A 23,173-nucleotide genomic window follows, 5' to 3' on the forward strand; every position below is an offset into this window, starting at 1 on the left:
TGATACCTGTTTACAGCATGGTTTACTGAATACTTTAAGCCCATTGTTGAAACCTGCTTGGACAAAAGATTCCTTTCAAAATGTTATTGCTCATTGACAACACTTAAGTCACCAAGAGCCGTAATGGAGACATACAAGGAGACTAACGTTGTTTTCATGCCTGCTCACTTAACATCCATTCTGTAGCTCATGGATGAAGAAGTAAATTAACCTTTCAAGTATTATTATTTAAGAAATACAGTTTGTAATGCTTTAGCTTCTGTAGCTAGTGATTATCAGAGACGGGTTTTTAAGAGGTTTTCCAGAAAACCTTCCGGAAAATATTCACTATTCTAGAAGTCATGAAGAATATTTGTGATTCAGGAGAGTAGGTCAGAATATCGATATTAATAGGAATTTGGAAGAAGTCGATTCTTATTAAAATCAAGGGTTTAGTGATAGACATACTGAGTTTGGGATACCTGTGGAGTAGTCCAGAAGTTAATTTAAATATATGGGCTTAGTGTACAGAAGTGAGCAGGGTGCTTATATATGAATAAATATTATTTTAAGATATATTTAAATTTTCCTTAAAATAATACCTATACTTGATATAAAAAGTTAATTGGAAATTAGTGGCTTATGACAAGCATATCAGCCCACACTCTTCCCAAACCCACTTTGCTCTTATTCATAGAAGCTGTCATCCTCAAATCTTCCAGCTGATTTACCTGGCGTGTGCCTTCTTATTTCTGAATGACACGCTTAGAGTACTATTTTTTTGACTTAGCAATTTTAGAAATTTTCTACTCATCTCCTATTACGGTAGATTTCCCCTCCTTCATTCCTCCTCCAATATAATTATATTTCATCATATTAATAATTTGTGTATATATATTTTTAATATAATATGATAATATTGTATTTATATTATTAAAACTACACAAATATTATATACACACTACTAACCCAACCGTGTTATTATGGCCACCACTACCTTTATTTTTTTCCTTGTGTTAGTGATTGTCTTTGTTTTATTTTCTTGGTTTTTAGTATTCCTTTTACTAATTTTCTTTTTTCCTATTTCAATCTCTCATTATTTGTTTACTCATTTGGAGTGTTCCTTGACTTTTATCCCCTCTTACCTAGTGACATTTTAATTTTAGTTATCAAATTTTTAATTTCTAAGAATGCTTCTTGTTCTTTTCTTGTTTCTTCTTCCCCACCAGCCAAAAATCTATGATGTTATAGCAAGGATCATACATTGTATCCCAGTAGGTTAAGAAACCTTGGTTAAAACCTGTTGTATCCCAGTAAGTTAAAAGACGTTAACGTGTCATCTTCAGTATGGATGAAAGAATATTTTCTTTCAAAAGCAGTTGGTTGAGGAAGAGAATGGGACAAATGCTCTTTTTAAAACACCAATTTTGTGACGAACTCAAATTGCAATTTTAACTTTACCATTATAATGAATGTATTTGATCCAAAATGTTTAAAATCTAGGCTGTTGTCATTTAAATAACAAATTACCTTACTGGTATCATGAAGAATAAATGTTTGTACTGATTTGGAAAGACATTCTCATTTAGGGGATGAAATAGAAAGTCAATGAGGAGAAAGAACAGCTTTTATTATTTATTTTCTTTTAAATATTTTAGTATCATGGTACAGTCACCAGAAAAAGCTTACAGTTCCTCAGAGCCTATTATTTCGGCACAAGAGCAGGAGACTCAGGTAAGGCTTTTGTAAAAAGGTAATTAGTTTATGATAGGGTAGTTATGATTCTATGTATGCTTGAAATTCTGTATTTTGCCAGCATTTTAAAAATTGTTCTTAAGCTAAGAGTCTGAGTTTATATTTCAGTTTATATTCATTCTAAGGAAAAATGTGGTATCTGAAGCTCTAAAAAAAAGGACTAGATCTTTTAAGTACACTTTAAAAAGTGTTGTTTCTTTGTTTTTTGTTCAGATTGTGTTATATGGCAAATTGGTAGAAGCTAGGCAGAAACATGCCAATAAAATGGATGTTCCCCCAGCTATTCTGGCAACCAACAAGATACTGGTGGATATGGCCAAAATGAGGTAAACTATCTTTTGCATGTGTTCTCATTTATTTCCTTCTAACAAAATAGATTTGGAAAATATATCTAAGTTGATAATATGACCATAGCTTCCACTGTCACATCTGGGAGGTGACTCAGATTCCCCCTGCTGCGATGCTTATCTCTTTGCCAAGCTTTAGTACCGTGTTTCGATATGAGTAAAAACCAGTTACGTTTTCAGCAATCATATTCAATATTTATAAAATCTAACTCATTATTTACCCACCCTGCATTTTATCCAAATGCCGAAACTCCTCTTTTTGGATTCTTTATTTTTGATTATCATACCATCACATTCGTAGTCAGAGGTTCCTAATGCTTAAAACCTCTGATCCGAATTTTCTCTCCTCCAATATAAAACCCCTTCGTCTTCCTCCTCCTCTTCTTCATTTTTTTTTTTTTTTTGTCTGAAGACTTGTCTCACTGTGTTGCCCAGGCTGGAGTGTAGTGGTGTGATCACTGCTCACTGCAGCCTTGACCCCCTGGACTCAAGCTATCCTCCCACCTCAGCCTCCCGAGTAGCTGGGACTACAGAACATGCCACCATGCTCAGCTAATTTTTGTATTTTTTGTAGAGACAGGATTTTGCCATATTGCCTAGGCTGGTCTTGAACTCCTAAGCTCAAGCAATCTTCCCGCCTCAGTCTCCAAAGTTCTGGCACTACAGGTGTGAGCCACTGTGCCTGGCCTCTTTTTCTCATTTAAATACTTTTCATACCTTTTGTAAAACGGGTTCCTTGTTGCCTGTCTATGCCTTCCTCCTCCTTCTTAATGACACCACGTTAATTCTGACTGTTTTCCCTTGGCCTGTTGCAGAAGCCTCTTAACTATTAACCCTTCATTCTCTCTCTCTGTTTCATCCCATATATGAGTACCAAACTAAATCTTCCTTTATCATATCTTACTTCTGCTTAAATGTTTTTTTTCTAGCTTAGAATTCAAGGCCCTCTATTTATGAACTTAAACTTACTTTTCCCTCTAAGTTACAGAATTTGAAATGGTTTATCTTACCTGGATTGTTTATCACTTGTTGAAGACCCATTTTCAACTTCCATATATTTATTTACAGTGTTGCTTCTCCTTGTAGTTTCCTTGATTCCTCAAAACTCCTTTTAAGAAATTCTTGAAGATCTCACTTTATTACTATTTCTCGCTTTATTACTATAAAGACTATGAGAAGGTCTTTCATGATCTTATCAGCAAAGTAATTCCTCTCTCTTGAATTCATAGAGGACTTTCAGATGAATTCTAAAGATGCTTCTGTAGCACTTACCACACAATGCTATATTTTATTTTTTTGTAATTAGTGGTAAACAAGTATTATTATATCTTCTAGATTTTAAACTCTGAATAAAGATACTAGCTCCTTATCTTTTTGTGTGTCTCCTGTAGCACCTAGCACAATGCCTCATAAACAGGAGGTGATCATTAAATATTTAGAATAAATTATTTCCCAAGAATAGTTGCTTGGTAATTGTATTTGTCTTTTACTTCCTTTTAAAAAATTGTTTCTGTCACTAAATTGCATCCAATAGATGTTACTCGAGTGCAGAATTTTCTAATGACATTACACAGTGCTACATCTGACGCTAATTCTTTTGTTAAAAAATAAATATTCTGGCCGGGCGCGGTGGCTCACGCTTGTAATCCCAGGACTTTGGGAGGCCGAGGCGGGCGGATCACGAGGTCAGGAGATCGAGGCCATCCTGGCTAACATGGTGAAACCCCGTTTCTACTAAAAATACAAAAAATTAGCCGGGCGTGGTGGCGGGCGCCTGTAGTCCCAGTTACTCGGGCGGCTGAGGCAGGAGAATGGCGTGAACCCGGGAGGCGGAGCTTGCAGTGAGCGGTGATCGCGCCACTGCACTCCGGCCTGGGTGACAGAGCGAGACTCTGTCTCAAAAAAAAAATAAAAAATAAAAATAAATAAATATTCTAAGACCATACTTTAATAGAGGTGTTTTTTGTTTTTGTTTTGTTTTTGTTTTTGTTTTTTTGGCGATAGAGTCTCACTCTGTCACCTAGGCTAGAGTGCAGTGGCGCGATCTCGGCTCACTGCAACCTCCGCCTCCTGGGTTCAAGCAATTCTCCTGCCTCAGCCTCCGGAATAGCTGGGACTACAGGTGCGCGCTGCCACCCCCGGCTAATTTTTTGTATTTTAGTAGAGATGAGGTTTCACTGTGTTGTCCAGGCTGGTGTTGAACTCCTGAGCTCAGGCAATCCACCTGCCCCGGCCTCCCAAAGTGCTGGGATTACAGGCGTGAGCCACAGTGCCTGGCCCAGAGGAGATATTTAATGAAAAATAATAATCATTAGATCGGCAGATTTTTAGAAGGAGGGCATCGAATGGGTGCTTGGATATTGGACACAATAAGAAATATTGAGCTAAAAGTCTGAAGGAATTGGCAGATATACTGTTACAGGTAAACACTTTGTAGAAGGAAATAATGAATGAGACTTTCTTTTGAGATTTTCTTAGCCTCTTAGTTGTTCCCAGTTAGAGCCTCATATTTTTCCTTTTCATGACAATAAAAATAGTAATAAAATCAGTAATAAAGTGAATATATGAGATGTTAACCTGTTCCTTTATGACAATGTCCTGTTTACCAATTAAGTGTGTTTTTGTGGTGATGGGGGCAAGACAAATCTTTAAATGGTGGAAAGCAAAGAAAGAAATTATAAAACATGATTAGTTGTATTATACGTTGTTTTTGGTTGTTGGAAAAACAATACATTTATTGAGAGAATCATTAGGAAGCTGAACATCAGCTATATTGCTGGAGTGATACTGTTTCAGTGGTTTCTTGACCTTTTTGTTGTTGTTGTTGTTGTTGTTAAACACAGACCAACTACGGTTGAAAACGTAAAAAGGATTGATGGTGTTTCTGAAGGCAAAGCTGCCATGTTGGCCCCTCTGTTGGAAGTCATCAAACATTTCTGCCAAACAAATAGTGTTCAGGTAAAATACTGTGGTTTGCAGGAGCTCTTAGAGAATAAGCATTTTTTGTAACCGTTTCAAAAGTACCCTTCAGAAGCAACATTTGCTCACTTTATTTGCATTTCCATACGGGACACTTAGAAAATGAATTAAAATTGTTTTTACAGTCAATCTGTTGTAAAAACATGTCAGTTATATACTTTTAAAGATGATACTAAAAAGTAGTTGTCCAGGCTGCTGATGTCTTTCTATTTCATTGGGAGGTTTTGTTTTTAAATTGGAAACATTATTTTAGGTTGATAAATTATAATTTTACATTCAAATGTGATAGTTGGAATTTAAAGCTGGAAAGTTATCCTTGCTATGAGTTGGTCAGGAGCTCAGCCACTTTCTTTTGGTTTAGCATCTTCTCTAATCTCCCTCCCCTTCCAGTAATGCTGTCTTTTGATAGTAAGTGGATTTCATATTATTCTCTTCAGTTTTAATAGTGTTTCCTTCATATCCTTTTATTATTGCTTGTTCTGCCCTAAGTGACCATTTCCAGAAATGTCATTTAGGATTTTCTCTAAACTCCATGTAGCAGACTCTATGATGCATACTCTGCAGAAGGTGAGGCAGTGGGAGGTAGAGGGGAGACTACTAGACTAGGAGTCACGGAATCAGGACTTTAGTTCTTCCTTACAGTTGTTCACCTGGTGAACCTGCACATGTCCTTTAATTTCCTTGGGTCTCCGTTTCCTCAGCTACACAATGGAAATGACACTTCCTCCCCCACATCCAGGAAACAACAGATGACATTAGAAAATAGAAGACATGGGATAAGTATAAAATGTTGAAAGAGTTAAACACATTCAAGGCAATATTAAGGGATTATTTTTTACTTCCAAGAAGCTCCTGGAAGCTTTGGGCAGGCACAGTTGGATCCTACTTTAGAAAAATCTTTCTCTAACTATAAGTAGAAAACCCTTCTGCTTTTTGAATGTAGCATTTCCCTCTTTTGATATAGAGTATCTTTGGCAACTTTAAATTTTCTTTTTCATACTCTTATATAAGACATCATGTGAAAATTCTTATTTCTTACTGAGTTTTTGGAAATGAAATTATAATGTCTTAATAGTTTGAGAAAGAATATCATACCTACCAGCAGTAATTGAGTAAGTTCCCTCTCTTTGGACACTTGAAAGTAGTATCTTCTTTCATGAATTAGTGATATTATTTAATAATGAATGAATGATCTCTCCTAACTCCCCTTCAGAAGAGGAAAATGAAGTAGGGGAAAAGGTAAATTCCCCAAGGGATAGGTATGAAACCTTTATGAACCTTCTGGATAGAGAAGATGACTGCTGATTTCTGTGATTAGAAATTATACTTGGGTTATTCTGCAAATTGAAATGAATTATTTAAAAAAATCAACTTTAATGTTTATTAAGCAAGTTTTGTTATTCATGAGTTTCATTAGCCTTTAATATTTTTTTTAAATTTTGAAGTAAAATTTCTTGCTGTCACAATACACATTAAAAATTACAAATATGACACATATTAAACACATTAAGATGGCCATATAGGAAAAATATGCTAAAATATTTTTATATAAATACATTTTTTGAGAATTTTGAGAATTTCTGGAACAAAGTAATGATATAATCCATAAATGTACAATTAAAGAGTTTAGGGATATCCAAAATACTTAGCAAAGTAATCTGAAATAATACTCTTAGGAAGGTAGGGCAAGAATGTGATTCTAGTAAGCAAAAATGTAATCAAATCGTATTCTAGTCCCAGCTACTCGGGAAGCTGAGGCAGGAGAATGGCGTGAACCTGGGAGGCGGAGCTTGGAGTAAGCCGAGATCGTGCCACTGCACTCCAGCCTGGGTGACAGAGCGAGACTCCATCTCAAAAAAAAAAAAAAAAAAAAAAGACTATATGAACATGTATGGCATAAATATGTACAAATATTATTTATTTTAAAAAAATTCAGGGGTAGGGGCAGGGTAGTTAGAAAATATCTAAGGATGTTCATGAAATAATATTGGCTATGAATGACAGTTGATGAAACCGGGTGATGCCCATCTTATCCCCTCGACTCGTGTATATGTTTGATATATCCCACAATAAACCTTAAAAAAAAAAAAGATGAGTGGTCAATTATAGGAAGATATAAATAGAAAAGGCAATAAGGACAAAAGTTGGCAAAGCTTACCTAAGCACTCTTCAGATAAAAAGACATTTTTGCTAACTAGATTTGAATATTATAGTTTAATTGTCAAGGAAAATGCCTCAACTTAATCTTTGTTAAGAGACTACTTAAGGCACTATCAGAAGTTCCCTCATGGCGAGGTGCAATCCCTCATGCCTGTAATCCCAGCACTTTGGGAGGCCAAGGCAGGCAGGTTACCTGAGGCCAGGAGTTAGAAAACAACCTGGGAAACATAGCGAGACCCGACCTCTACAAAAACAATTTCTTAAAATTAGCCAGGCATGGTGGTGCTAGCCTGTAATCCCAGCTATTTAGGATGCTTAGGCAGGAGGATTGCTTGAGCCCGGGGATTTGAGGCTGCAGTGAGCCATCATTGTGCCACAATACTCCAGCCTGAGTGATAGAAAAAAAAAAAAAGTGTCTTTGTTATATTCCAAACTTGTTCTCAACTTTCAGGTGAGCTGGCTTCCTGTATAACTCTTCTATAGGACAGAACATACTGGTTGGGGCAAGTGAAACTGTCGAGTTGTATGCCTCATAAATTAATGAATTTGCTTTCTAATATATACACTGATATTTATACACACATACACATAAAACCAAGCTCAATAGATGGGTAGTGCAGCTCTATTCCCCAAAACCCAACTACCCTGTAACAAGACACATTAGACTTTTGAGATTGCAAAGATGAGGACTGAAGTGCTGGCCTAGACCATGGCGTTGCCATAGTGGGGTGACCAGTCTGAATAGCCAACAATGCTTCCTCAGTAAATACCCATTTTGTCTTGGTGGGATTTCTACAAATTGCAAAATGCAGCTATTCTGAAGCTGTAAAAGAGAAACAGAAACATGTAACACCTGGGACTGTTTTATTAGGCCCACCGTATGCTCAGAACATGAAATCTCCACTGCTAGGGTTATTTGATTGAAATTATCTTTTGTGTTGATGTGAGAGTTTAGCTCTGAGATTCTTCCACATGTAAAATGTAATCCCCCAAAGTATTTGGCAAGCACATTTTACTGCCTTGGGTCAGATAATTCAAACATTAGGCATCATATATATAGCATGTAAAAAGTAAAACAGAAACATTTATGTTTCTCACCAAGCAGTAAATTAGTACTCAACTAATAAATTTCTTAAACTCCCTAATAACAGAATATAGAAACAAAAAATAAATCTTTCCAAAAGAAGAGCTCATGGACACATTTCCTCATATATGTATACATAATATAGTAGAACACATGATAAATAACCTTATAAAAATGATACCAATATCATTCATCAAGAGACGAGGCTCTTCTTTAAATTATTAATTTCATCTGTTACAGGTTTTATTATGACTGTAGTATGCTGTTTTCATCTACCTTTTATGTGTAGTTAAAAAAATAGTTTTCTATCTCTTTACCTTTATTTCAGCCTTTAAAAAGATTCCATTATTTTTTCATTAATCTTGTTTTTCAGTTTTCCCCATTTTTTCTTTTAAACATTTCTTTTTTTTATTTATTTTATTTTTTTATTTTTTGTATTGTTTTCACTTTTTTTTTTTTTAATTATAAAGATTTAAACGTTAGACCTAAAACCATAAAAACCCTAGAAGAAAACCTAGGCATTACCATTCAGGACATAGGCGTGGGCAAGGACTTCATGTCCAAAACACCAAAAGCAATGGCAACAAAAGCCAAAATTGACAAATGGGATCTAATTAAACTAAAGAGCTTCTGCACAGCAAAAGAAACTACCATCAGAGTGAACAGGCAACCTACAACATGGGAGAAAATTTTCGCAACCTACTCATCTGACAAAGGGCTAAACATTTCTTAAGGAACCATATTTAAGATTTTATGGAATACTTAGATTTCTAGTTGGGATGTATCATTTAAAATTAGATATGTAGAGAGAGTGTTATGATATATTTCCTTACGATATATTAGTGGTTATAGTACCTAAATTTGAATAGTGATTCTGTTCATTCATTCATTCATTAATTCATTCATTCAATATTCACTTCCAGGAGATTGGGGACTTATTTAAAGACAGAGTAGTTCACATTATAGTTCCTTTTTTTAGTCCTTCTTATTCGTTAAAGAGAAGACTAGGAAATGTTTGTTATTACAAATATTTTATTAAAATTTTGTGTGCTCTAGCATTATTTTACCTTTTAAAATCAATAGGTTAAAAATCCAACTTCTTTTTGAGCTCCCCATAAAAAGGGAATTATTTGTTGCTTATGGGTTTAACTTGTGTTATTTTTTTCTTAATGGCTAATTATCATACATATATCCTATTATTGTATTGATATTACTGATCATTTGTGCTACATTAAAAATTCTGTAGACAGACCTCTTTTCAAGTACAAAACCTCAAGAAGAACAGAAGACGAGTCTGGTAGCAAAAAATAAAATATGCACACTTTCACAGTCTATGGCCATCACATACTCTTTATTCCAAGAAAAGAAGATGCCTTTGGTAAGTGTGACTTTCATGTTACAGGGAATTTTTTTAGTTTACTTAAACTTGTGTTTTATCAGCTTTTTAGTATTAAAGCTCTGACTTGGGATCAATTTCCTCCAACCCTACAATAAATCTCAGTTTATCTTTAATTTTAAAAGAGAATGTTGTTTTCTTTCTCTGTTAAGCCTCCCTGTTAAGTAATAGCAGCAAGTTTAGTTTGGCCATGAATATCTTCTAGAGATTGTATCGGGGTACTGAAAAACACATTTATAGCTCAGAGATACTGCATCAGCCATATTTTAAAATGGGACTAACAGTTTAAAAACTATAAATATTCACAGTGTTAAGAAACAATCTCAAGATGCATTAAGAAAAAGGAAGGTGCAAAACAGAAAAACAAACGTAAATGTGTGCGCATATGCATGCTTATATAGTCACATATTCTTGTATGTGTACAAAAAATACACACTGGATCTCTGCAAGCATAGCCAAGCAACTGGAAATATGTTTTTAAAAACTTGCTTTTCATTCTGTCTCTTCTAGTACTGTTTTGATGCTCTTTGAAAACAATCTAATTGCTGTAACAAATGACCATACGTAGGCCGGGTGTGGTGGCTCATGCCTGTAATCCCAGCACTTCGGGAGGCTGAGGCAGGCAGATCATTTGAGGCCAGGGATTTGAGACCAGTTGGACAACATAGGGAGACCCTGTCTTTACTAAAAATACAAAAATTAGCTGGGTGTAGTGACGCATGCCTGTAATCCCAGATACTTGGGAGGCGGAGACATGGGACTTGCATGAACCCAGGAGGCAGAGGTTGCAGTGAGCTGAGATTGCGACAATGCATTCCAACCTGGGCGACCAAGCAAGACTCGGTCTCCAAAAAAAAAAAAAAAAAAAAAGGCCATATGTAATGTTTCTTCATTGTTCTAAGATAAATCTTTAAGGCTGTTGAGGTTTTTTTTTATACAAAATGGAGAGTAAGTTTTAATGGGATGGGACAAAATGAGGCTTACAGTTAAGTTTAATTTGAGTTCACATCCTGTTGACATTAAGTTGATTTGGAACAAGTGTTATGGTCCAATGCCGCTTTTCTATTGTCTGTGGTTCCATCCACTAGTGCCTGTGTTACACACCTCTTGTTCAGGTTTTATCATTTAAAATAAATAAGAATAAACAGTCCATAGCTTATCTTACTTACTGAATAAATGCTCTAATTTGACAGTCATGTTTCTTAAAGTTCCTTACAAAGGCCATTGCCCAAGAAACCAAATAATTCCATTATACTATTTTTGAAATAGAACACATAATAAATGGGAATTTTAAGTTCAGTTTCTTATGTAAATAATAACTTCTATGTACATGTTAAATATGCCTGTATATACCTAATTTGACCATGTATGTATAGTAGAAATGAAAACAGTTACTAAGAAAATTTGTTATTGGCTCCAAATTTTCTGAATTAAGTGTATTCTAATGCTCAGCCATAATATGGGGTTTCATGTGTTAGTTTATGTATTCATGGTTAAAAATGTGAAGACTGTTATATCTTCATTTGTGTCTTTTGGTATTATTTGGTTGTATTTTATTGTGTGATACGGTGGTATAATTATCCTTACCTCCCAGGAGTCTGAGAGGGTCTTGCCAGTTAACCGCAGAATTAAACATGCTTAGGACTAATTAATCAGGAGCAATACTACAATTAGTTGGAGGTAATTTGAAACCTGGTTTCAAATAACCCTGATATTATGCACACATGGTGCACACTTTTCTAGTAGACATTTAATGAAAGTAATTTAAAACCTACCTTTGAAGGATGAAAAACATTGCCTTAAATGCTCTATTCTGTGAAAGTATCAACATTTATGTAAATACAGTCTAAATTCAGACTTTGAAAATGTATTGAAAGAGAGGATCATGAAATAAGTTAGAGCTGAGTGACAAAGCTTTCTGAGTGTTTAAAAGAATGTTTTACCTAATAAATATCTGAAATGTATTTGGAGCCACATTTGTTTAAAGAACTGTATAAATATGTAGCACTGTTCATGTGAAGTTCAATAGTAGGAAAATGCTGACAGCCCTTGTGGAACTGTGGTTATTATTATTTTATGAATAGAGCCAATTTCAAACACCTATTAGAGTCTTCTCAGGAACCTTTTATAGAATGCATCTGGAGCCTTATGTTATCGCTAAGCATTTTAGGATTTGTCTTCTTGGAAATTCATGTAACCAAACCACCATGTGTTATTTCAAGTGTATATAGTATTGGGTTACAGTTTACTATGTTTTCAGAAGGTTGTGACAACTATTAGACTTACAGAGAATGACTTCTCTGCCACTAACGGCTTTCTAAAGTGAATAGAGAGGGGCGAGGATTGAATTCTTCGGTAAAGCTGGGTGATTTTGTTTTATTCAATACAGTATCATAAGTATAAAAAGTAGAACCTATAGAGAGCTATAATGGGGGTAGTTTTAAAGAAATTCTGAGAATGAAAAACTTAAGTAAAGGTTTAGTTCATTGTTTATTTCACACTGAGCATTTACTACCTGAATGTTTTGGACATTTTATTTCCATGACTGGAGTGGACACTTTTACAGCTCACTGGGTTCTTTGCTGATCTTTCTCTAGAAGAGCATAGCTGAGAGCAGGATTCTGCCTCTTATGACAATTGGCATGCACTTATCCCAAGCGGTGAAAGCTGGCTGCCCCCTTGATTTGGAGCGAGCAGGCCTGACTCCAGAGGTTCAGAAGATTATTGCTGATGTTATCCGAAACCCTCCCGTCAACTCAGGTGAGAGGCATGGCCTAGCTCTGCACCCTTAATGACTTGATGAAGTAAACAAGCAATCCACTATATTTTTCACTGTTAACAGCATTAATCCTTTATGCTATTATGAAAACCTTACTTTTGTGATTCTTTTTCTTGTTTTAGGAAAACCATCTTTCTTCCCGTTATCACTCAGAGGAAAGTATACTGAGAAATATTTTTGTTTTGTTTCGTTTTTTGAGACAGAGTCTTGCTCTCTTGTCTAGGCTGGAGTGCAGTGGCGTGATCTTGGCTCGCTGCAACCTCTATCTCCCAGGTTCAAGTGATTCTCTTGCCTCAGCTTCCTGAGTAGCTGGGACTACAGGCGTGTGCCACCATGCCCAGCTATTTTTTGTATTTTTTGATAGAGACAGGGTTTTCCATGTTGGCTAGGCAGGTCTGGAACTCCTGACCTCTGATGATCTGCCCACCTCAGCCTCCCAAAGTGCTGCGATTACAGATGTGAGCCATGGCACCTGGCCAATACACTGAGAAATTTTTATTTTCCTTTTCAGCTTAAGGTTACAACTTCCCCACCATCCAAAAACAGTGCGCTTTCATTTTTTTTCTAATTTCTATCTCATCACTCGCAAAAACCATATTTTTCTCCACATTCATTCCCAGTAGCTTCCTGACTCCTAGTTCTTCCCTAAATCCTTCTGAGTCCTTGTCATTGGTTTCGCTTGAGTAGCCTTTCTAATCAACACAGTCATTGGTATCAGTTATTGTGACATGGAAGGACAGACCAAGTTCTGTGGGCCGCTATGTAGAAGGATTTCCTGTCACTTTGCTGCAGAACCTCAGCTGTGCTCGCGGAGAGCAAGCCCCTTTGCTTGCCCTGTAGAAATATTTTAAATTATTATCCTTTTTTTTTTTTTAACAGAAGTAAACAGGAGATACGTTAATGGATTTTCTCTCCTAGATGTGTAAATACAAACTTGGGGTCTTATAACTCAATAAATCTGATAAATTTCTTTTGACTGTTAGAATAGAGCAGTGGCCATACCAATAGCCTCATCTCCAAAGCTGCAGTGAAGATACTTTTTACTACCTTAAAGTCTTTCCCACTTGTGAACAACTTGTAAACAATTACCCCCAAGAATTTGGAAGATCACTCTCTGAAAGCACAGTCAATACTGTACTTAAATGGATCTGAGCAAAAATAAGTCACTTAGAAGACAGGATTATTTCTAGACTTGAGTGTGACTTGACTGAAGGTCTAAAGAACGAACAGCTCCTTCACTTCCATTGATCACGGTGGAAGCACAGGGAAAGGACAGACACGGAGGCAAGTTGGAGTAGTGCTCATCTAAGTTCCAGGGATGCGGGGGAGTGGCCAGGGGACTTCAGGTATAGTAAATAAATAACCTATTTATAAGTTATGTCAATGTCATCTTTGAAATAGAAAACCAAATACTGCATGTTCTTACTTACTAACAGGAGCTAAAGTTGGTGCATATGGATATAAAAATGAGAACAGGCCGGGCGTGGTGGCTTGTGTCTGTAATCCCAGCACTTTGGGAGACCTAGATGGAAGGATTGCTTGAGCTCAGGAGTTCAAGACCAGCCTGAGCAACATAGTGTGACCCCCATCTCTACAAAAAATTAAGAAAATTAGCCAGACGTGGTGGCATATACCTATAGTCTCAGCTACTTGGGAGTCTGAGTCAGGAGGAATGCTTGAGCTCAGGAGTTTGGGGTTATAATGAGCTGTGATCATGCCACTGCGCTCCAGCCTGAGTGACAGAGTGAGAACCTGTCTCAAAAGGAGAAAAAAAAAAAAGTAACAGTAGACGCTGGGGACTACTGAGGGGAGGGAAGGAACAATGGTTGAAAAGGTGGGAAGGGACAGTGGTTGAAAAACTACATGTTGGGTACTGTGCTCACTATCTGGGTGATGGGATCAATTGTACCTCAAACCTCAGCATCCTGCAATATACTAATGTTACAAACCTGCCCATGTACTACCTGAATCTAAAGTAAAAGTTATAATTTAAAAAAATTATAATAAAATCAGAAAATAAAGGTCTGAGATGGAAAATTAAAAGACCAAAGCCACCCATAAGCACAATAAATCCCTCCCCCCCAAAAATTATATCTATTAAAAAAAAGGTGTTGCGCCAGGCACTGTGGCTCATGCCTATAATCCTAGCACTTTGGGAGGCCAAGACGGGCAGATGACTTGACTTGAGGTCAGGAGTTCAAGACCAGCCTGGCCAACATGGTGAAACCCTGTCTCTACTGAAAATACAAAAATTAGCCAGCAGTGGTGGCATGCGCCTGTAATCCCAGCTACTCAGGAGACTGAGGCAGGAGAATCGCTTGAACCGGGGAGGCGGAGGTTGCAGTGAGCCGAGATTATGCCACTGCACTTCAGCCTGGGTGACAGAGTGAGACTCTGTCTAAAAAAAAAAAAAAAAAAAAAAAAAAAAAAAGACCTTGTACCCTGACAAGTTTTAGTTTGTACAGGAATGCTAGAATGCCTCAAGATTGGAAAAATCTTTAAATGTTAATTACACAATAAGGGTAAAAGGAGAAAAATTACCTAATGTCATCTGAGCAACAAGAAGCAGAAATGAAAGGCATTAAAAATTGGGAAAAATTTATATTTGACAGTATCTTAACAATGAATTCTGCTTCTATATCACTTCCTAGCTTTCGGATGATAACTTTCCATGCAGATCTGTATGTAAGGAATGGACGTAGTAGTCATGCTAATCTGAGTATTTATCTGTGTGATACTTATAAATTAACGATGTAAGTTAATAAGTTAGCATTTCGTGAACCTGGTTAATACCGATTTGCTAAGGTTAAATTAGCCAAATCCTGAACTAAGCTGTAAAACATCCAAGGTAGGGTAGAGAGGCATCTTATGAGAAAGCTGGCCAACTCTCCTGGTCACCTTCTAATCTTCCTAACTTCAGAAATCAAGGCAGAGAGAGGAAAACAGTAATTACTTTGTAGGATTAGATTTATGGTTGTCGAAACCTCTGTTTCTCCAGTGCAGAATGAGATAGCGTTTTAGGGAAAGCCAAAGACTCAGATGTCTTCTTCATGCTCATAGTGTGGAATTTTTCTTCCTTTAGAAATGTATTGTCTCTCAGGGCTTAAAGCAATTTGCATCTTTCGATGAGACGTTGAGTAATAGGCAATATTCTCTGAAATTGTGCAGGCTGGGCACAGTGGCTCACACCTGTAATCCCAGCACTTTGGGAGGCCGAGGCGGGCAGGTCACTGAGGTCAGGTGTTGGAGACGAGCCTGACCAACATGGTGAAACCCCGTCTCTACTAAAAATACCAAAATTAGCTGGGCTTGGTGGCACACACCTGTAATCCCAGCTACTTGGGAGGCTGAGGCAGGAGAATTGCTTGAACCCCCATGGGAGGTGGAGGTTGTGGCGAGCCAAGATTGTGTCATTGTACTACAGTCTGGACAACAGAGTGAGACTCTGTCTCAAAAAAAAAAAATAGAATTTGTGCAGTCCCCCCTGCCCCCCCTTTTTTTTCTGTTGGCATTTTTGCTATCATTTAGCTGCCTTCTTTATATCCTGAAACTTACAGATGGTGTTGGTCTAGTCAGTAAGAGCAAAGGCTTTGGGAATAGGTAGATCTGTATTTAGACCTTGGCTCTAGCATTTCATTGTTATGTGACCTCCATCAAGTGACCCAATTTCCCTAATATTCAATTTCCTCATCTCTAAGACAGGGAGAGTTAATATTGCCTCTCTTATAGAATTGTGAGAAATGTAGTCATGTGTCGCTTGATGATGGGGATGAATTCTGAGAAATGTGTTGTTGGGCGATTTCATTTTGTGGGAACCTCACAGGGTGGACTTAAACAAACCTAGATGGTATGGCCTACTACACACCTAGGCTGTACGGTATAGCTCCTGTCTTCAAACCTGTACAGCATGTGACTTTACTGAACACTGTAGGCAATTATAACACAGTGGTATTTGTATATATAAACATAGTGAAACATAGAAAAGGCCCAGTAGAAATACAGTGTAAAAGATTTTTTTAAAAAGCTGGGCGTGGTGGCTCATGCCTGTAATCCCAGCACTTTGGGAGGCCGAGGCAGGCAGATCACTTGAGGTCAGGAGTTCAAGACCAGCCTGGCCAACATGATGAAACTCCGTTTCTACTAAAAGTACAAAAATTAGCTGGGTGTGGTGTTGGGTGCCTGTAATCCCAGCTACTCAGGAGGCTGAGGCAGGAGAATTGCTTGAACCCAGGAGGTGGAGGTTGCAGTGAGTCAAGATTGTGCCACTGCACTTCAGCCTGGGAGACAGAGCGAGACTCTGTCTCAAAAAAAAAAAAAAAAAGAGATAAAAAAGGGTACATCTGTACAGGGCACTTACCACGAATGGAGCTTGCACCCTGGGAGTTGCTCTGGGTAAGTCAGTGAGTGAGTGGTGAGTGAATGTGAAGACCTAGGACTGTGCACTGCTGTAGACTTTATAAACCCTGTGCACTTAGGCCACACTCACCCCTGTGATACGAGTCTACCTACTGTATAACGTACCTGCATATGTACCCTTGAAACTAAAATAAAAGTTAAAAAATTTATCTTCTTTTGCCAATAATAAATTAACCTTAGCTTACTGTAATGATTTTTCTTTATGAATTAAAATCTTTTTACTCTTTTGTAATAACACTTGGCTTAAAACACAAACATATTGTACAGCTATACAAATATATTTTCTTTATATCCTTCTTCTCTAAGATTTTTTCTGTTTTTGATTTTGTTAAATTTGTTTTTACTTTTTACATTTTTTTGTTAAAAACCAAGACAAAAACCCACACATCAGCCTAGGCCTACATGGGCTCAGGATCATCAGTCTCACTATCTTCCACCTCCACATCTTGTCCCACCAGGTCTTCAGGGGCAGTCATATGCATGGGGCTGTCATCTCCTATGATAACAATGCCTTCTTCTGGACACCTCCAGAAGGGCCTGCGTGTTTTACAGTGAACTTCTAAAAAATAATAAAATGTATAGTATAGCAAACACATAAACATAGTAACATAGTCATTTATTATCATTTTCAAGTATTATATACTGTACATAATTGTACATGCTAGACTTTTACACAGCTGGCAGCAAGGTGAGTTTGTTTACACCATTACCACCACAAACACATGGGTGATGCTTTGCATTGTGATGTTACGATGGTTATGATGTCACTAGGTGGTAGGAACTTTTCAGCTCCATGATAATCTAATGGATACTTGTTCCTGTTGGCTGCCCGTCATTGACTGAAACATCATTATGTGGTGCATGACTGTAAATTAGATACTGTTCAGAAAGCTTTGGCACACTGGTAATAGCAAATGGTGGTGGCAAATATGATGACGATGATGATGATGATTGAAGACATAGATGGTAAAATTTTATGGTGTCTTAAAAGTACCCTCTAAATATGATTATTTTTATAGTCTGTCCTTTTGAATAGGCACTTAAGAATGTATGAACTTAATAAGTATATAAGAAAGAATGTTCCCCAAAATATATCTTACAGAGGCATACAATTTAAGAATTCCAACAGGTTGTACCGGGGGTGTGTGTGTGTGTGTGTGTGTGTGCGCGTGCACGCATGCGTGCTCATTCACACTAAAGAATTCTTGGGCATATGTTCCTGAATGTCCTAAATGGACATTCTAACATCACTTCATTATGGGCAGAGGGAAATGGTAAAGAAAAATTTCATATTATACTATTCAGCCACATATTGACAGCATCTGTTTTATTTGCCTATGGTAAAGAATTGAAGCACTGTTAATTTGCTTTTGAAATCATGTAGGCACAAAGTTATCGAACTTTAGATTTAGAAATGAAACTGGAAATCATTACACTTTCCCTTTCCTATCCCCACCCTGTTTTGGAGAGAAAGAGTGTGAGGCCTAGAGAGTTATAAAACTGTTTAAATACCATGTCTAAGATTAATAACTGAACAAGTTTCTCTTTTTACTCGTGTTAAAGTTGTACTGCCAATTAACTTTAAAGAAAGAAATATGCAATTCCTAATCCTGATATAGGATATGGGTATATAAACTCTAACTTGATGAGTGAAACAAATTAACTTATTTATAATCAGTTTCATATCTTTATTTATTGAGTGTCTTTAAATACCCCTTACCTTTAAAGTAAGAAATATTAAAATCAAGCAGAATATAATAATGAAAAATTCTTAAGATATACTTACTAAAAACTTATCCTTCGGTTAATACACTGTATGTAGGTTGTACGTACAATATGAAAAAGTATATTTTTGTAGCCTACTTTTAAATCCAGAATAGAGGAGGTTAAGAAGGTTGTGATAACCATGAGCTCTTTTTTTTTTTTTTTGAGACAAGGTCTTACTCTGTTGCCCAGGCTGGAGTGCCGTGGCACAATCATAGCTTATTGCAGCCTTGAACTCTTGGGCTCAAGCAAGCCTTCCACTTCAGCCTTCCAAGTAGCTGGGACCACACCTGGCTAATTTTTAAGTATTTTTGTAGAGATGGGTTCTCACTACATTGCCCAGGCTAGTCTTGAACCCCTAGCCTTAAGCGATCCTCCCACCTCAGCCTGCCTAAGTGCTGGGATTACAGGTGTGAGCCACTGAGCCCAGCCCTCTTTTATTTCTTTTGATAGTACACTCATAATCATTAAACTATCATTTCTGGATGTGAGATTGTGCTTTTGGATTCTTATTTTTTCTTTATAAAATACTTTTTGTTCTCTTACTGGAGAAAACATTGTTGGATTATAAATGATATAACAAGGAATGAGGATATACATACTATAATAACGATTCAGATACGTTATTTTCATATTTTATTTAACTGTAGCCATGCCACAATAATTTAGAGTTTTAAAGAACAAGTTTGATTGAAATCTAAACTTTGTACAATCCTGAATTGAGAAGTTTCCTGTATTTTATTATGACACAATATTTACCTAAAAATAGAGTAATTATGAATTGAGAAAACATAGCTATTAATTTCATACTCTTATTTGTTAAGTAGATTTTGTCTGGAAAACTGTTCATATTTAAAGGAGCTTTGTACCTTTGTATTCTTTTTGTTTTTCCTCGTTTATATAATTTTAAACTCTGTTTATGGATTTGGGATTCTAACTATGCTAAATAATAAATTAAGGCATTGAATGAAGTACCTAGACAGTATTTTGATTAATTTTATTCCCTCATTCTTAATGTGCATGTAACTGGAAAATTAAGAGTGGCTTCCAAGGGATCTACTACAAAAGTAAGGGTAATATGATCTCTTTTAAAACACTGAAGGCGTGTAGCCAGTGTTGTCATTAATTCTGCAGTAGATATTTTCAGCACTTATTTACATGGGAAGTTAGAGCAGAGTAAGATGCACCTGTAAAGCTAAATGCCACTTATTTGCATATATATAAAACGCAGGATGAATTTACCATAGAAATATAAAGGGTACTTATAGAAATGTGTTAGAAAAATATATGAATTTTTAACTTATATCTAGAAGTTAACTTTATACATTTAACTTTAAATCATTAATAGTGGTTTAACACCATAAGCAGATGTTTATGCATCATCATTTTATGAACAAAAGACATTCTAATTTTAGAAATAAAGTGATTCAAAAGAGAATAAAATATCTTACTTTTTCTTTCAAAATTAATTTGTTTAGCGCATTACATGATAATAGCTCAAGCTTGTGTGATTTTTCCCTAAAAAATTGGTTTATAAATATTACATTTATAGTATGAAGAAATTAATCATATATAGTTTATTTATCTAATTTCTAAATACCCATGGAAGAAAATGAATTTAATGGAATGTAGTTGTGTATTACTTGGTTTCAAGTGTGGGAAAATTTATATGGTCTTTCTAAAACAGCACTATCAGTAGAAATACAATGTGAGCTACATATGCAATTTTAAATTTTCTAGTAGCCACATTTTAAAAAGTAAATGGATGCAATTTATTTTGATAATATAATTTAGTCTACTATATTTAAAATTTTATCATTTCAACATGTAATCAATATGAAAATTATTAATGAGATATTTTACGTACTTTTTTCTGTAATAAGCCTTTGTAATCAGGTATGTACTTTATATATACAACAAATCTTCTGATGCTAAATTTTAACTGGAAATACTTGATCTGTGTTTAGCTTTTGTAAAATTTACTGTTAAACAACGTGGACTAATGTGCCTAAGTGGTTCCAAACATATTTTAAAATTTGAAGACAAATAAAAGGGAACTCAAAGTAAATTTGGATACATACATACAACAGAATACTCAGCCATTAAAAAATGATGAAATAGTAAAATTGGGGGAATTTTGATGATACTAGGATGATATAATGACCAAGAGACAAATACAATTTTAGTTTGGTTGAGAGATGTGAACATCACGTTGCTGATTTTACTATGTATAGAGGTTATCTTTTCCTTTCTAAGATTTTGAAACTTTAATTAGTTAACCCACTTACCTAGTTTCTATTAGCTGTGTAACTTTCTCTTCCTGTTTTTTGTTTTGTTTTGTTTTGTTTTTTGCTTTTTAACTGCAGTATTTTGAGGAGTCTTGGAGTAGCAAGCTAATCTTTGGAAGAAAGGAAAATATAAACCTGAAAACTAATAATTTAAAGAAAGTCTTTTCAGGTTGTCATTTGAAAAATACTTGATTTCTGATCACTGATTTGAATTGAGTGTCAAATGTTTGATATGTTTTGTAAATTAGGTGAAGATGAGTGAGTAGGTTCTAAACTGCTTGGGTTTACTGCACTCTGGAGCATTGCAGAAGAATGTGATGTTGGAAGGAAGTGCTGAAACATAATTATTGGCTTGCCTATAGGAGAGTGCTACATAATTTTAGAAGGTGTCAAGAAATTGACACAGTCTGAATTAGTTCTGTTGAGTTGCAAAAAATGTAAAGTTTCTTGATTCTGAAAATAAGAAATATGTTCCCAGAAATCTCATCTAGTTAATGTGCTTTTAAAATCATTGATGTCTCTTGTTATTACAATAATAGCCATTGAAAGAATCTTTTTTATTAGAATGTTATTTACAGGTACGATTAGCTTCTATTTAAATAAATTATTTTTATACTTGATCTTAGGCAAATGGCCAACAAGTGATCAGAATAAATTATTTTAAGAGAAAACTAATTATAATTGATATTTGGAATTGGAAGCACAATTTCCTTTAGAACAATTCCACGAATGGTTGTTTTGAGTCTTACGGCAGCCCACAAAAGACAGTTTGAAACACAATTTATGCAGTGTCAATAGTACTGATCTGACTTTGGATCTTGGAGGCAGGGGCTTCAGGTGATACCCGAGTGGAGTTTTTACTCCATTTCCATTCCGTAAGGCTATAGGCATTTGAAAGAGGAAACTTTTCTTTGGCAACCTTCCACCTTCCTTTCTACAGAATATTTCACTATTTCTAGCTCATAGGTTTTCTAAAATATTCTCTGTAATTTATTTTGAAATGGAGTTTTTTTATCGTTTACAGATATGAGTAAAATTAGCCTAATCAGAATGTTAGTTCCTGAAAACATTGACACGTACCTTATCCACATGGCAATTGAGATCCTTAAACATGGTCCTGACAGCGGACTTCAACCTTCATGTGATGTCAACAAAAGGAGATGTTTTCCCAGTTCTGAAGAGATCTGTTCAAGTTCTAAGAGAAGCAAGGAAGAAGTAGGCATCAATACTGAGGTATTAATTATATATAGAATTTTCATACAGTGTCAGTTTGTTCAATTTGCATATCCTAGTACTAGAATGCTGTATTTTTTTGAACTGTTATGAATTCTGATATGATTCCTTTCTCTATGTGCTACATTTCCTTTGCTTTTCATAAATATGATCTGAGAAAAGTGATTAAAAAAAAAGACAGTAAAAGGGAGGTTTAGTCCATCTGTTTAGCTTATAGTGTAGAATGTCAGCTTAAATTTTACCTGTACCTCATATTGACCGTATAGCCTGGAAAATCTTTCCTTCGGAGGTATAGTTAATGGATTTAAGCATATGGCAGTTTATGTAGTTAATGAAAGTGAAAACAAATTGTATTATAAATACCTCCCAAACTGGTTTATTATCATTCTATCATTCTTCATGCTCTGTTAGTATGATATTGAATATCTGAGGTACCAGGATTATTGTTGCTCGTGGCTCTGAGCATTTCGTAGTGCTTTTGCATGATGAGAGAAAGATTACAAATTTAGTATTATGTTAGATGGTACATTTTATTAAAATCAAATGCTTCAAAAATAATTGCTCCGTGTATGGCATGAGATAAATAGCAATCAGATATATTATTTAATAATATGACTCTATTAAATGATGGCATAAATTTGAAAATTTGACCTTCGGTATCTTCCGAGTCTAAAATTATATGACTCCATTATAAATGTATTGGAAATGATTAACTAAAAAATTGTTTCAATTCTTAGTTGGTAAATTCAATGTGGTAGTAGGTGGTGGTGATTATTTTGTATTAGAGAATTAGGAATTACACTTAGTTCTAAGGTAATCTTTATAGGATGTCCAGCAATTAAACTCCTACTTTTTTGAATTGCTTAAAAATAAGGGAACTGATCTTTTTAAATTCTGTACTTGAGTTACGTCTGTATATATAGTCATGTCCTAGATAATCTAATGGAACTTAATTAGTTGGAAATCTTTATATTGTTTATAACTGAACTAGCT

The 23,173-nt window shown here is 35.7% G+C and overlaps 1 protein-coding gene across 4 annotated transcripts in view; it reads left to right on the top strand.

Annotated features, from left to right (window-relative positions):
* The window catches only part of WRN (WRN RecQ like helicase), a 137,924-nt gene that overhangs the window by 109,222 nt on the left and 5,529 nt on the right, over positions 1-23,173 (top strand). For 3 of the 4 annotated variants that reach the window (XM_063817001.1, XM_063817002.1, XM_063817003.1), the window contains 6 exons: positions 1,638-1,713; positions 1,948-2,060; positions 4,925-5,039; positions 9,551-9,682; positions 12,298-12,460; positions 21,972-22,180. In XM_063817001.1, coding sequence (XP_063673071.1) covers positions 1,638-1,713; positions 1,948-2,060; positions 4,925-5,039; positions 9,551-9,682; positions 12,298-12,460; positions 21,972-22,180 — 808 coding nt within the window. The remainder of the gene's footprint in view (positions 1-1,637; positions 1,714-1,947; positions 2,061-4,924; positions 5,040-9,550; positions 9,683-12,297; positions 12,461-21,971; positions 22,181-23,173) is intronic. The other variant, XM_063817004.1, reaches the window with a different exon arrangement.

Source organism: Pan troglodytes, chromosome 7, assembly GCF_028858775.2.
Source record: "Pan troglodytes isolate AG18354 chromosome 7, NHGRI_mPanTro3-v2.0_pri, whole genome shotgun sequence".
In the NCBI taxonomy this organism is placed as follows: domain Eukaryota; kingdom Metazoa; phylum Chordata; class Mammalia; order Primates; family Hominidae; genus Pan; species Pan troglodytes.